This window comes from Apium graveolens, chromosome 4, assembly GCF_009905375.1.
Source record: "Apium graveolens cultivar Ventura chromosome 4, ASM990537v1, whole genome shotgun sequence".
Classification (NCBI taxonomy): Eukaryota; Viridiplantae; Streptophyta; class Magnoliopsida; order Apiales; family Apiaceae; genus Apium; species Apium graveolens.
Genome location: NC_133650.1, coordinates 93763315 through 93774426, shown reverse-complemented (window position 1 = coordinate 93774426; position 11112 = coordinate 93763315). Strand labels below are relative to the sequence as shown.

Here is an 11112-nt window from a genome sequence, read left to right as displayed (position 1 = left end):
GATATATAATATAGAAATAATGATATTAATAATAAATTTTATTATATATTTTATAAAAAAAAACATATTAGGTACACACGATTTTATTCCGATCTAACATTCCGATAAATCTCCGATTTTCGATAAATCGTAAATCGGTACATTTGCCAATCTATTCCGATTTCTATAATACTGGCATTTGGTTACTAAAATTAGTTTTTAATTAAAATATATAAATTATTAATTGTAGTTAAAATATTATGTTTATTTTAATTGGAAAATAGAAATTTTAATATATTATACCGATATTTGAATATTTATTTGACTGTAATTTATTGTTTGACTCAGTGTAGTGAGCGTTTATATCGAGAATCAGTACTGTTGTTGATATTTTTAGTATCATTTACTTACCTGACTTTCTTTATTTACATTCAATCTTACCTAACTTCCTTTACTCTCATCTGATACACAAAAAAAGCAGAGTGGAGCTTTGAATGTGGTGGTTGGGAAGCAAGCAATCTGTGTTTAAAGGTATAGTTTCCGATCTCTTTAATTCGATATGTTTGCAATTAATTAGGGTGATATATCGACAACATCTGTACTTATTTGAATTTACTTAATTATGTAGCCTGTATTCTGCTGCTATTTATGGAGCTTAATAAGTATGATAGCTTAACGGATTTGGAATTAACAAGCTGTGACTGGAGATGTCGCGTCAGGGCTCAGGCTGTTTGGAAGGCAATGAACAGACAAACCCAAGAATTTTTAGGAATGAATATGTTGCTAATAGACGACTCTGTTAGTTTTACTAATACATTTAAATCATTATTTTATGCCCTGTATATTTCTGTGCGTAATTTTTTTTTATTTGGTAGAACACCCGTATTCATGCCTATGCAAGTGCTAAATATTGTGTTGGGATTGAGAAAGATTTGGTAGAAGGGAGGATTTACATCATATCAAATTTTAAAGTTAAAGACTTTCTTGGAGATGAAACGTATCGCCCTGTAAGAAACAAGAAACATATTTACTTTATGAAAGACACTAAAATAAACTGTGATACTGATGAAGGGTTGCGGATTAAGAAATATGTGTTTGATCTATTTCATATGTCTGAAATTGAGAAATTGGCTAGCGACAATAGGTTTTTAGTGGGTATGAATTCTCTCTTTAAAATATTCCTATTCTATTTTTTATTTAATATTATATTTTAAGTTTGTGCATGTGTAGACATGGTAGGTATACTGAAAAATCGAAGGCCGATAATGATGTCGAATAAAAATAGCCAGGAAAAGCACATGCTTAAGTTTGATTTAGCTGATGGGAGGTAAGTGAATTCTTGGCATTGGTGCTTTTTAGATTTTGTTTGGTTTATTGTAATATCCGTAATTTAATGCAGTAATAGTGTACCAGTAACACTCTTTGATGCTTTTGCGTTGTTTGTAAACAAAGTCATGGAACGTCTTGGTGCCGGTGATGTTGTTGTTGTTATTTGTTGTGCTAAAGTTAATCGTTATGAAGGTAATTTCTATATTTTATACTTTCGTTACAAATACTCTCTTGGATAACATTTCTCCGATTGTTTTGAAAACTTATTGTTAAAGGCAAACCTCATCTCACAAACTACCCTGCATCGCGGATTTTTATCAATCCGGATCATTATTGTGTTGACCTTATGAAAAATAGGTATTTAGTAGGTGTTTTTAATGACACTCTGTTGGATTTTATTTTTTGTTAATTTTTTTTAGGGATGATGGACTATCTGACGTTGATATTGGTGATTAGGAGCTCATTGGCCCAATGCTGAATTTGAAAGAAATTGCGGAGTTAACGGAAGAGCACATTGAGGTTGCCTTATATTTTTATGGTTTGAGCTTGTGATATTGTGCGTTTGTGTACTACTTTTTAAATACTGTTGCCTAATGTAGACGGAGGTTTGTTGTGAGCTCTTGGTAGATAAATTGGATCGGGTTAAGAAATGGTATGTGATAAAATGTACTAGCTGTCTAGGTGTTGTTGACTTTGCCGAAGACAAGTTCAAGTGTAACAAATGTAGTAGACTGATACCTCACCCAAGAAGAAGGTACAATTATGGCTGTGTGATTTGTAAATGATTATTTTTCCGACCTTGTGTTGATTATTTTCTTTGCCAGCTTTTGCTTGGAAGCTTTGTGCTCTGATCAAGCTGGATCAGTTACAATTGTGCTGCCGCATTCTTCAGTAGTTAGGATTGCTCAAAAAAATGTCGAGGACTTATACTCTCTTGAGAAAGTGGTTAAATACTGGAATTGTTTATATTCTCATATAGTAATACATTTTTTTATTCGTAGTGATGTAACTGTTGACGTTAAACTTATGATGAAGGAATTAGGAGAGCACTTTTTTCCACCATTTCTGCAGCTGTTTGAGCGGAAAAAATATGTTATAACAATTCTAATTTCAGAACAAAATATAAGAGATGGTTCGACTGTGTATGAAGCAACAGAAATAGGGGATGTCGTTGAGTCATCGGGCCAGTTTACTCCCTCTGGACAGGAAACTGTTGATCAACATGTTTACTCGCCAATGAATGTATTGAATATAAAAATTATGCAATCTGCCATATTTTAATATGTCAGTTAGTGTGGATTTAATTTTAATAAATCTCTGTCTTTAAAGTTTATATACTTTTGATCATGATTTTTTTATTTAATTATTTGTTAAAGGAATCGGAAATACAGCAAATTCCTGTGCAAACTCCGCCAACTGCAAAATCTGCTAACAGTAAGGTGAGGTCTAGAAAAGGTGTACCAGTTATACAATTTGATGAGCATGGTGAAATTGGGACGAAAGGTAGACATGACATGGTAAGTTAATTATTTTGTATACTGCCTATTATGACCCTGGTTGTTGTTATGTATTTGATGAGATTGCTACTTTGATTGTGCAGAAAAAGAAGGCTAAATAATTGAATGGTGCTTATGAAGATGGTGAATGCTTTTGATGGTGTTGCATGATTGGATTTGCGTGTTATCTTTTGGATTATGTACTATTTTGTTTTCCGTTCGGATGGATATGTGTTTAGAATATAAACTATCTGTATTTCTATAATTATGTCAGGATGTTCTGTTAAAGAATTTATGTATTGTGGGGATGCTCTGTGTAATTTCATCTTTGCATCTTTTATTATAAAAAGGGTTGTTGCATTCTGTGCAGTTGATCAATTGTTAATTGTGGATGGATAAATACGATGGTCATTCTTTTATTAATCATGCTGTAATATTTTTATTTTTTAATTCATTATATGACATAATTTATGTGGATATGTATTATTCTGCTACATCATAAAGTCCAACATGTTGAGTAAGCATGCTGGGGGCTATTACTTTTGCTTATTTATATTGCACTAGGCATTGGTATTCACACCTCATAAAGTAAGAAGTCTGTCTTCCTTTTAGGATGGAAATTATGGATTCAAGTGTGCAGTTTCTTGAGAAAAATTATGTTTATTTGGTTGATCTGGAAATTACCCTTTCGAGCCGTTATGTGGTAATGGTTCGTGTTGCAAGAAAATGGCCTAGCAATGATCTGTTTGGTAGTGTTAAGGGATTCAATTTTATTGTGATTGATGAATGTGTAAGTGTTATTTCCTTATAGAGTTTATATATTCTACGATTTATACTTGCTTTTTATTAAATTCGGTTTCTATCTGGCATATTCTAGCACAAGCGTATGCATCTTTGGGTTGATTGTGAGGATATTGCCAATGCAGAAGAGTTGTTTGAGGTGGGAAAAAACTATAAAATAGAGGATTTCATTGTGGAACCTTTTATTGGTAGATATCGGTGTATGAATGAAGACAAGCACATTGTTCTTACTGCTGCTATTCAAGTGTTACATCTGCCAGATACCTAAGGGTTAATACCTTCAGATATTTGCTCCTTTACAAATCTCAGCAGTAATGGAGAAGTTGAGCTGTATGACAGTTATTTGATTGGTAAAAAAATGTGTATTGTTAGGTAATCACACTTTGTGATATTTTGTATTATGTTGGGATAATATATTATTCTGTTTCAGATGTTGCTGGGATTGTGGATAAAGTGAAGCTCGTTCAGGCAATTACTAATAGGAAAGAAGAGCAGCAGCTTTACCTTGACTTTACCATTTCAGATTTTATGTAAGTATTTGTTTAATATTATTAGTTGCTTTCCTTCTAATGTGTGTTGGACTGATTGTTCTTATGAGATATATCTGAAGTCAGGGTTCACTTTTGGGATGAATTAGCCCAGGCTTTTGAATCCCTTTACTATGCTGCTGATGATCATCCAGTTATTATAATAATTCACTTAGCAAAAGTAGTAAGAAATGAATACAGTGGTGCTTTTAGTTTGAGCACGATGGCAGCTACGTCATTTGATTTGAACTCCAATTGTGCAAGGGTTGACGCTTACGTAAGAGGTAATTTTATGGACCTTGGTTAAATAAAGCTCTGTATATAAGTTTTTATTGTGCTGATTTACATTTTGCTTCTTCAGGTTTTGGGATGTCAATGGTATTTAAGTGGATTGAAGGTTTTGTTTACATACCGTTTATGTTAGATTTTGTATGAGACTAGATTGATATGGTTGCGTATCTAAGTATGTCTAAGATCATATGTATGTTGCGTATTTTTGGTCGATTTGGACCTTTGTATGTTACGTATGTAAATGAACTTTATGTATTTTTAATTATTATTTAGAATATGTAAGTTCAAGTATCTTTGAAAGATTTAATTTTAATGCAGCTTCATTTATATCTCATCTGTACTTATGATATATAATTATATTTATTGTTGCTTAATATTAGTTTATGGTTAGAAGTGATTGCCATTGTCAAATCAAGTTAACATCCTGTCTTTTGGTAGTTCATATAGTAAATAATCTACCTAGCATACTTTAACTGCTTTATTGATAAGGCAGGTTGCATTATATGAGGCTTGGCTATATGTGTTATAGTACTAGGTCTTACTACGTTACACCAAAAAAAATATGCCTAGAAACAGGTACACTCAGCTATCAAGCTTGAAAGTTGGGAACTCTGATTGCAGAATAAAAGTAAGAGTTGTCAGGTATTGGAAAAGAGTAACAAAGCTTGGTGTTGTGTTTAAAAGCTTCAACATTATCTTGCTTGATAACATGGTATATAATCTTTTCTTCTTATAACAATTAGTTTGAGATATTATGTGCTTAAACGGAAATAATATATTTTGTTATGCCTAAAAGAATGACAGGATACATGCTTTTGTCCTGGGAAACTGTTTTGATCTCCTGGATGATAAGTTGGTGCTTGGAAGATGCTACGTTATACAGAAATTCCAGGTCCAAAGGTATAAGATTTATGACAAGTTTCGTTGCTTGAGTAGTGATGTGCAGTTGATATTTTCCTCTGAGACTCGGATAAAGACTATTGATGATGATGAAAATAATATTGAGAACAATACTTTTGATTTCTATGACCATTCTGAGCTTTACGAACTAAGCAAACAGACAACATACTTGGCAGGTTGATGAGTTTATATATGACTTATTGCATTTTATAGTATACCGGTTTTGTTATGATCTTGATATGATCCTTTCATTTTCTGCAGATGTTGTTGGAATAATAAAGCAGTATGAACCTTTGGCCACTTTGGTGAACAAACATGGGGATGCACAAAGACAGGTGAAGCTGGTTATAACTGATGGAAAGTAAGATACTTTTAGGATTATTTTTTTCCTTGCATCTGTCATGATTAGTTATTGTCCAAAGGAGTTTTATCATATATAATTGTTTGGTCCTGTTAAATGTAGGTCATCTATCAATGTTACGTTTTGGGATGCTTGTGCTGAGAACTTTGATTAGGAGATGAATGAACTTAAGGAAAAACCAGCAATCTTAATAATAGCAAGTAGTAGGGTTGGATTGTGGAATGGTAAGACTAAGACAATGTTTCTTTCATAAAATGGTTTCTTTTTTTACACATATTCCTTATTATTTTATGATCATGCTTATATAGGAGAAGTTGATCTATTAAGTATTGGAGGAACTCAGTGTTACCTCAACTACGATCATTATAGTGTGGTGCAGTTAAGACGCAAGTGAGTGACTAACCTGGTGGATTATTGTGATGCGCGTTTACTTGCTCCAGTACTGATTACCTGCATTGGTTAGGCTTGATCAGGTAGGCTTTAAGGAACAAATGTATGCTGCTGATAGGCATGGGAAAGTTGAGCTGCTGAGTGCTGCAACTATAAAGGAGCTTGGTCCAGAGTATATTATGGTAATCTCAGCTCATTTTCTTTACTGTATTCTTGTGTTTAGCTTACATATGCAAACTATGTGCCAGAGACAGGTTTGTGCGCATCTGCACATTAAGTACATGGAAGAAATAGGTTCATGGTACACTACTGTTTGCACTGGTTGTGGTGATGAGGTAGGAATGGCTCAGGATGTGTGGTGTTGTGGTAGTTGCAACCGGATAGTTCTGTTTCCTGATAACAGGTGCATTTACATCATAATTATCTATTTATAGTGATTATATCTATGCATTTGAGTATACTGTGAATGTGAGATGATGCGGGTACAAAGTTATTGTTTTGGCATCTGATGACACTGGTGTGATCGAACTCTTACTTGGTGACCAGCAAATTCGTACACTTCTTGGAATAAGGGTTGTGCAGCTTCTAAAGCAGGTTAGTGCACTTGCTTTCGTTATAAACTATACAACCTTCCGATATGTTTTGTAATGGTGTTGCTTTTCACATTTAGAGTACTGAGAAAGAAGATTTTCCTTTGGTGTTCAAGAGCGTGACTAAACAAAAATACACTGTTACGCTACTGATAAAGGAAATCAATGTGGTTAACAAAGCTACAATATACTGGGTTACAAACATTTGCAAGGGCTTTATTGATCCAAATAGCCATCTGGAACAACCTCATGACTCTGATTGCCGGCTAACGTCGCAGGTTTGTTCAGTGTATTTTCCTATTTTCAAGAGATACAACTTTTAAAATTGGGCAGCTAATTTAAAATATTTACATGCAGGCATCAGGGTCTTCATATCACTTGGATAGAATGTCTCAGTTGAAGTTTCAATCACCTGCTAGCAACAAAATGAGCCTTCAGTAAAGAACATCTGGTTAAGAAATGGGTGTTTTTATTTTGGTAAGTGGTTTTTGTATTGTAAAAAGGGAATCGCTATGTAATATTCCAGATTGTTGGAATGATTTATGCTATGTGATATCTGATCATACTATGTAAACGTTATTTCATTTTGCAAGTTGTTAGAATATCATGGCTTTTACGGATCAGTTGATGATTTTCTTAAAATTTTAAAAAATTTACGTCCCGCGAAGCGGGCACCCGTGCTAGTTTACAATTTATTTGATTTCATTTACGTGTCTCATAATACAGATAATTTCAATGGAAGGCGGCTTCTGCCCGGGGACTTATCTTCTTCATGATTAAAGTTTTGTTTCCTAAATTTTTGTATGGTCATCTTTGTATAATCTTCAGTTAGAAAATAATTTTTTTTGAACGAAAGATCCATGGTGCAGTTATAGTATTTTTATACAATTAATTTAGGAGTATGTAGACCTTATAAAAAAAATTAGAATAAATAGGCACATTACCCGTCTATTATCAACTGCTTGCCCAGGGGATTGAATTTTTTAATATTCGAGTGATCTTATTTCACTCATAATAGTGCGGTATAGACTCTCATTTGCAATTTATACATTTTTTAATTTTATTTATACTAGCCTTATAACCCGTGCGATTTACGAGTTTTCATTAATATTTTTATATTATTTAAAATAATATTTTTTTTGGATCATCACCTTATTAGTATATATATATATAATAATATAAATATTTGTGATTGGCGGGATTCGAACCTGAATATTGGGTAGTGTATAAATAATAATATAAATATTTGATTTTGGTGAATTTCGAACCTGGGAGTTATAGTAGTGTATATATAATAACATAAATATTTAATGTTGGCGAGATTTGAACGTGAGAGTTTGAGTAGTGCATATATTTTTTAGTATTTTAATCTAACAGTGTTGATCACTTGATTAAAAAGATCCGACGGTTATAAATGAGGATAACCAAACTAACCAAAAAAACATACTAAAATACTCCATTCCAGTTATTATAGTATATACATTATTTAAAATATACTAACTGAAAACTCCCTCCGTCCTCCCAATTATTATCGTTTCTGGAAGAGTGTCCCGCACACATTTTAAGATGAAGAGAAAGTATAGTTTTAATAGAAGTTTAAATATTCTATTTTTATTCAGAAAAAGAAGATTTTTAAAAATAGTAATAAAACCATATATTTTACTCATCTTAAAATGTGTCACAGATACTCTCCCAGAAAATGTAGTAACCGTATTGGGGTTGGACAGGCTCAGGGCCCCGGTTATTATGTTTTATTTCTAAAGCCAATTAATACGAATTTCCGTATGGGGTAAATATTTTAAAAAATTATTAAAATTGTAATTTTTAATTTTTAAAAGGTATTACAAAATTGTGGTTGATTAACTTATGAGATAGATTGATCTTGTATTTTGAGGGGTTAGTAGAATACAGTGTTAGTAACATATAGTGTCAGTTTATTTCTTATGTTAATATACTTAATTCTATTATTATTGTATTCTGGGTTTCATACATTATTGACACTAATCACTTTTTGGTAGATAGAATGTCTTTTCTTTTTGAAACAGGAGTCATTTGATTTACACATTAGAAGTTCTGCGAGTATTCTTAACTAAGATTGAGTTGGAGATATCAAAAATATTTATGTGGGATAAAAGTGACTACAAACAGCCACGGTATTGCGTATTATATCTTTTTATAGTTATATTTTATATTTACACATATTCACACACAAGCCGGAGGTCTTTTGAGAAACAGTCTTTTCTTTTGAATGAGGGGAAGGCTGCGTATATCATACCCTCCCCAGACCCTGCTTTTGCGGGATATACTAGGTACGTTTGATTTGATTTGGTATTACAAAATTTTTTGAAAGATATTAATTAACCGATCAAACAAAATTATACTTCGCTTATAATAATATAATAATATAGCATAAATATATATATAGAAATCTTTGATGCTGAAAATCGAAAACTGAATTTATTGGCTGAAGTAGTGATTAGATAAGAGATTGATGGATTCCTCAAGAAAAATAACCAAAAGGAATAATTAGTTAAAAATATTATTTTGAAGTTTACTATATTAAATTTACTAACTTAAAATCTATGTCATGTGCGTATATTCTTTAATATTGTAAGTTATTTTTGTTTAATTTTAATTAATAACTTTAAAATATATCATTAATTTCAATTAAATTAATAATGCGTTGTAGTTGAAAGTGGTAATTGATGGTTATTTATATTTATAATTTTGTCATTTTTTTAATTAATAAAATTGACCATATTATTTATGGAAAAAGGGAGCTCGGTTAAAAAAAATAAAATAACAGTGGTTTAGTTGAAAATTTTAGTTGATTAATTATTAATAACTATAATAATATTATTTTATTTTATTTAATAGACTTGACTATGATTTTTATGAAAAATGAGATATTTAGTTAGAAAAAACGAGAAAGATTAATCTGTTCTAGTTTAATAAGGTAATTGGTGGATTAGTTTAAAAATATAATTGATTAGTTATTAGTAACAGTTATATTATTATAAATAACCAAAAAAGATTTAATATTTTATCGGTTATATAAAATAAATATAGATTTAATATTAAATATATAAAAAAAAATATTTCATAATGATTAATCAAATTTAAAAATTGATTGGTCAAATATTTTTAAGAATTAATTTATGTTTTTCTAAATATTCATAAATATTAAAATACTAACAAAAATATATAAATTAATTCATAATCGTGCATGGCAGTGTTGTGTGGACTAGGGGTGTACACGGATCGGGTTGGGCGGGTTGGACGAATTTAGCAACCCAACCCAATTAATTCGGGTTTTGAAAATTTCACACCAATCCAAACCGTTTAAATTTATAACCCAAACCAATTTGTATACTTCGGTTTGGTTCGGTTTGGATCGGTTTGATCGGTTTATGAAATATACAAAATTAATATAAAAAATTATAATAAAACATAAGGTTTCAAAATCTAAAACACTTGAAAATAGTTCAAAACAATATTACAATCCTCCGTATTGAATAGTTTTAAGCATCTAACTTTCGACACCAAAAGGACTAATAATATTACTTAGACTTTAAATATTTAAATGAATCATAAATGTAAAAAACATAACACTAATCAAATATCTATTATTATTACGAAATCAACGATTAACATGGAGGTTATAAGTTACATTTAGAGTTACAGATAAATGGATCTATATAATAGGCCTAAACATAAGTTACATTTAGAGTTACAAATAAATGGATCTATATAATAGGCCTAAACATAATTTTTGGGTTAACTTATCAATATGTACATATATATTTTAATCGGGTTGAGTTGTATTGGTTTAAAATTATCGAAAACCATATTCAACCCAATTAAATCGGGTTGACATTTTTTCATCCCAAATATATATCGGGTTGAAAAAAATCGGTTTGGATCGACCGAAATAGGATCGATTCGGTTTGGATTGGACAAGTTGGCCAAATCATGTACACCCCGAGTGTGGACCACAAGGACCCTGTGCAGACGAAGGTGGGCAGCCAGCGGCTGCGGCACCGTCCATAGACGAAGGGGAAAATACCCAAGTTATTCTTGTGGCAAATGAGTACACACAATTTAGAATCCGAGGCATATCATTGTTTTTTTATTTGTTTTTTACTCACAGGAAAGATCATTGCTCATCTTTTTAAATTAAGACTTGTCAGCCATCAAACAGTCACGCATTTTTACATATATAAAAGTTATTTATTCATATTTTTTTATTTACATAAAATTTTAAATTTCATATTTTTTATATGAAACAAAAAGTACGAAAAAATAAAGGAGAAAAGCAATATAGGTTTTACATGTTCAAACAATAATTAACATTTCACGTGAACATTACATATGTATGCATTATGTGTTATTGAATTTGTGTTCCACATTCAAATATAATAATTCCACAAATTCATAAATTATTTTCT

General features: G+C 31.3%; 3 protein-coding genes across 7 annotated transcripts; all 3 read left to right on the top strand.

Annotated features, from left to right (window-relative positions):
* Positions 1-395: 395 nt before the first annotated feature.
* On the top strand, positions 396-3068 carry LOC141716815 (uncharacterized). 3 transcript variants are annotated; one of them, XM_074518995.1, is made up of 7 exons: positions 396-510; positions 608-1500; positions 1728-1827; positions 1908-2062; positions 2133-2550; positions 2685-2825; positions 2909-3068. In XM_074518995.1, exons 3-7 carry the CDS (start codon positions 1780-1782, stop codon positions 2924-2926), a joined length of 780 nt encoding a protein of 259 aa, XP_074375096.1. In that variant the 5' UTR covers positions 396-510; positions 608-1500; positions 1728-1779; the 3' UTR covers positions 2927-3068. The 3 variants fall into 3 exon arrangements, with proteins under 3 accessions (XP_074375096.1, XP_074375095.1, XP_074375097.1); XM_074518994.1 differs by having other exon boundaries at positions 608-1827; XM_074518996.1 differs by lacking the exon at positions 2909-3068 and having other exon boundaries at positions 608-1827; positions 2133-2825.
* Positions 628-1764, top strand: LOC141718751 (uncharacterized). The gene is made up of 6 exons (XM_074521133.1): positions 628-777; positions 855-1134; positions 1210-1306; positions 1379-1500; positions 1584-1665; positions 1728-1764. The coding sequence occupies exons 1-6, from the start codon at positions 628-630 to the stop codon at positions 1762-1764; spliced, it is 768 nt and encodes a 255-aa protein (XP_074377234.1).
* Positions 3069-4846: 1778 nt separating the features above from the next.
* Positions 4847-7162, top strand: LOC141716814 (uncharacterized). 3 transcript variants are annotated; one of them, XM_074518993.1, is made up of 9 exons: positions 4847-5135; positions 5220-5323; positions 5585-5658; positions 5787-5908; positions 5993-6074; positions 6148-6477; positions 6621-6668; positions 6745-6942; positions 7022-7162. In XM_074518993.1, the coding sequence occupies exons 4-7, from the start codon at positions 5842-5844 to the stop codon at positions 6643-6645; spliced, it is 504 nt and encodes a 167-aa protein (XP_074375094.1). In that variant the 5' UTR covers positions 4847-5135; positions 5220-5323; positions 5585-5658; positions 5787-5841; the 3' UTR covers positions 6646-6668; positions 6745-6942; positions 7022-7162. The 3 variants fall into 3 exon arrangements, with proteins under 3 accessions (XP_074375094.1, XP_074375092.1, XP_074375093.1); XM_074518991.1 differs by having other exon boundaries at positions 5585-5684; XM_074518992.1 differs by lacking the exons at positions 4847-5135; positions 5220-5323 and adding an exon at positions 5437-5499 and having other exon boundaries at positions 5585-5684.
* Positions 7163-11112: the final 3950 nt, after the last annotated feature.

What these genes read in the sequence shown, in the direction of transcription:
- LOC141716815 (XM_074518995.1), top strand. Translation starts at nt 1,780, where the DNA reads ATGCTGAATTTGAAAGAAATTGCGGAGTTAACGGAAGAGCACATTGAG. An exon ending in ATACCTCACCCAAGAAGAAG is followed by an intron (nt 2,063 to 2,132) that starts GTACAATTATGG and finishes TTTCTTTGCCAG; the next exon opens with CTTTTGCTTGGAAGCTTTGT. An exon ending in ATGTTTACTCGCCAATGAAT is followed by an intron (nt 2,551 to 2,684) that starts GTATTGAATATA and finishes TATTTGTTAAAG; the next exon opens with GAATCGGAAATACAGCAAAT.
- LOC141718751 (XM_074521133.1), top strand. Translation starts at nt 628, where the DNA reads ATGGAGCTTAATAAGTATGATAGCTTAACGGATTTGGAATTAACAAGC. An exon ending in CGACAATAGGTTTTTAGTGG is followed by an intron (nt 1,135 to 1,209) that starts GTATGAATTCTC and finishes GTGCATGTGTAG; the next exon opens with ACATGGTAGGTATACTGAAA. An exon ending in GTTGACCTTATGAAAAATAG is followed by an intron (nt 1,666 to 1,727) that starts GTATTTAGTAGG and finishes AATTTTTTTTAG; the next exon opens with GGATGATGGACTATCTGACG.
- LOC141716814 (XM_074518993.1), top strand. Translation starts at nt 5,842, where the DNA reads ATGAATGAACTTAAGGAAAAACCAGCAATCTTAATAATAGCAAGTAGT. An exon ending in TAGGGTTGGATTGTGGAATG is followed by an intron (nt 5,909 to 5,992) that starts GTAAGACTAAGA and finishes ATGCTTATATAG; the next exon opens with GAGAAGTTGATCTATTAAGT. An exon ending in GTTCTGTTTCCTGATAACAG is followed by an intron (nt 6,478 to 6,620) that starts GTGCATTTACAT and finishes CTTGGTGACCAG; the next exon opens with CAAATTCGTACACTTCTTGG.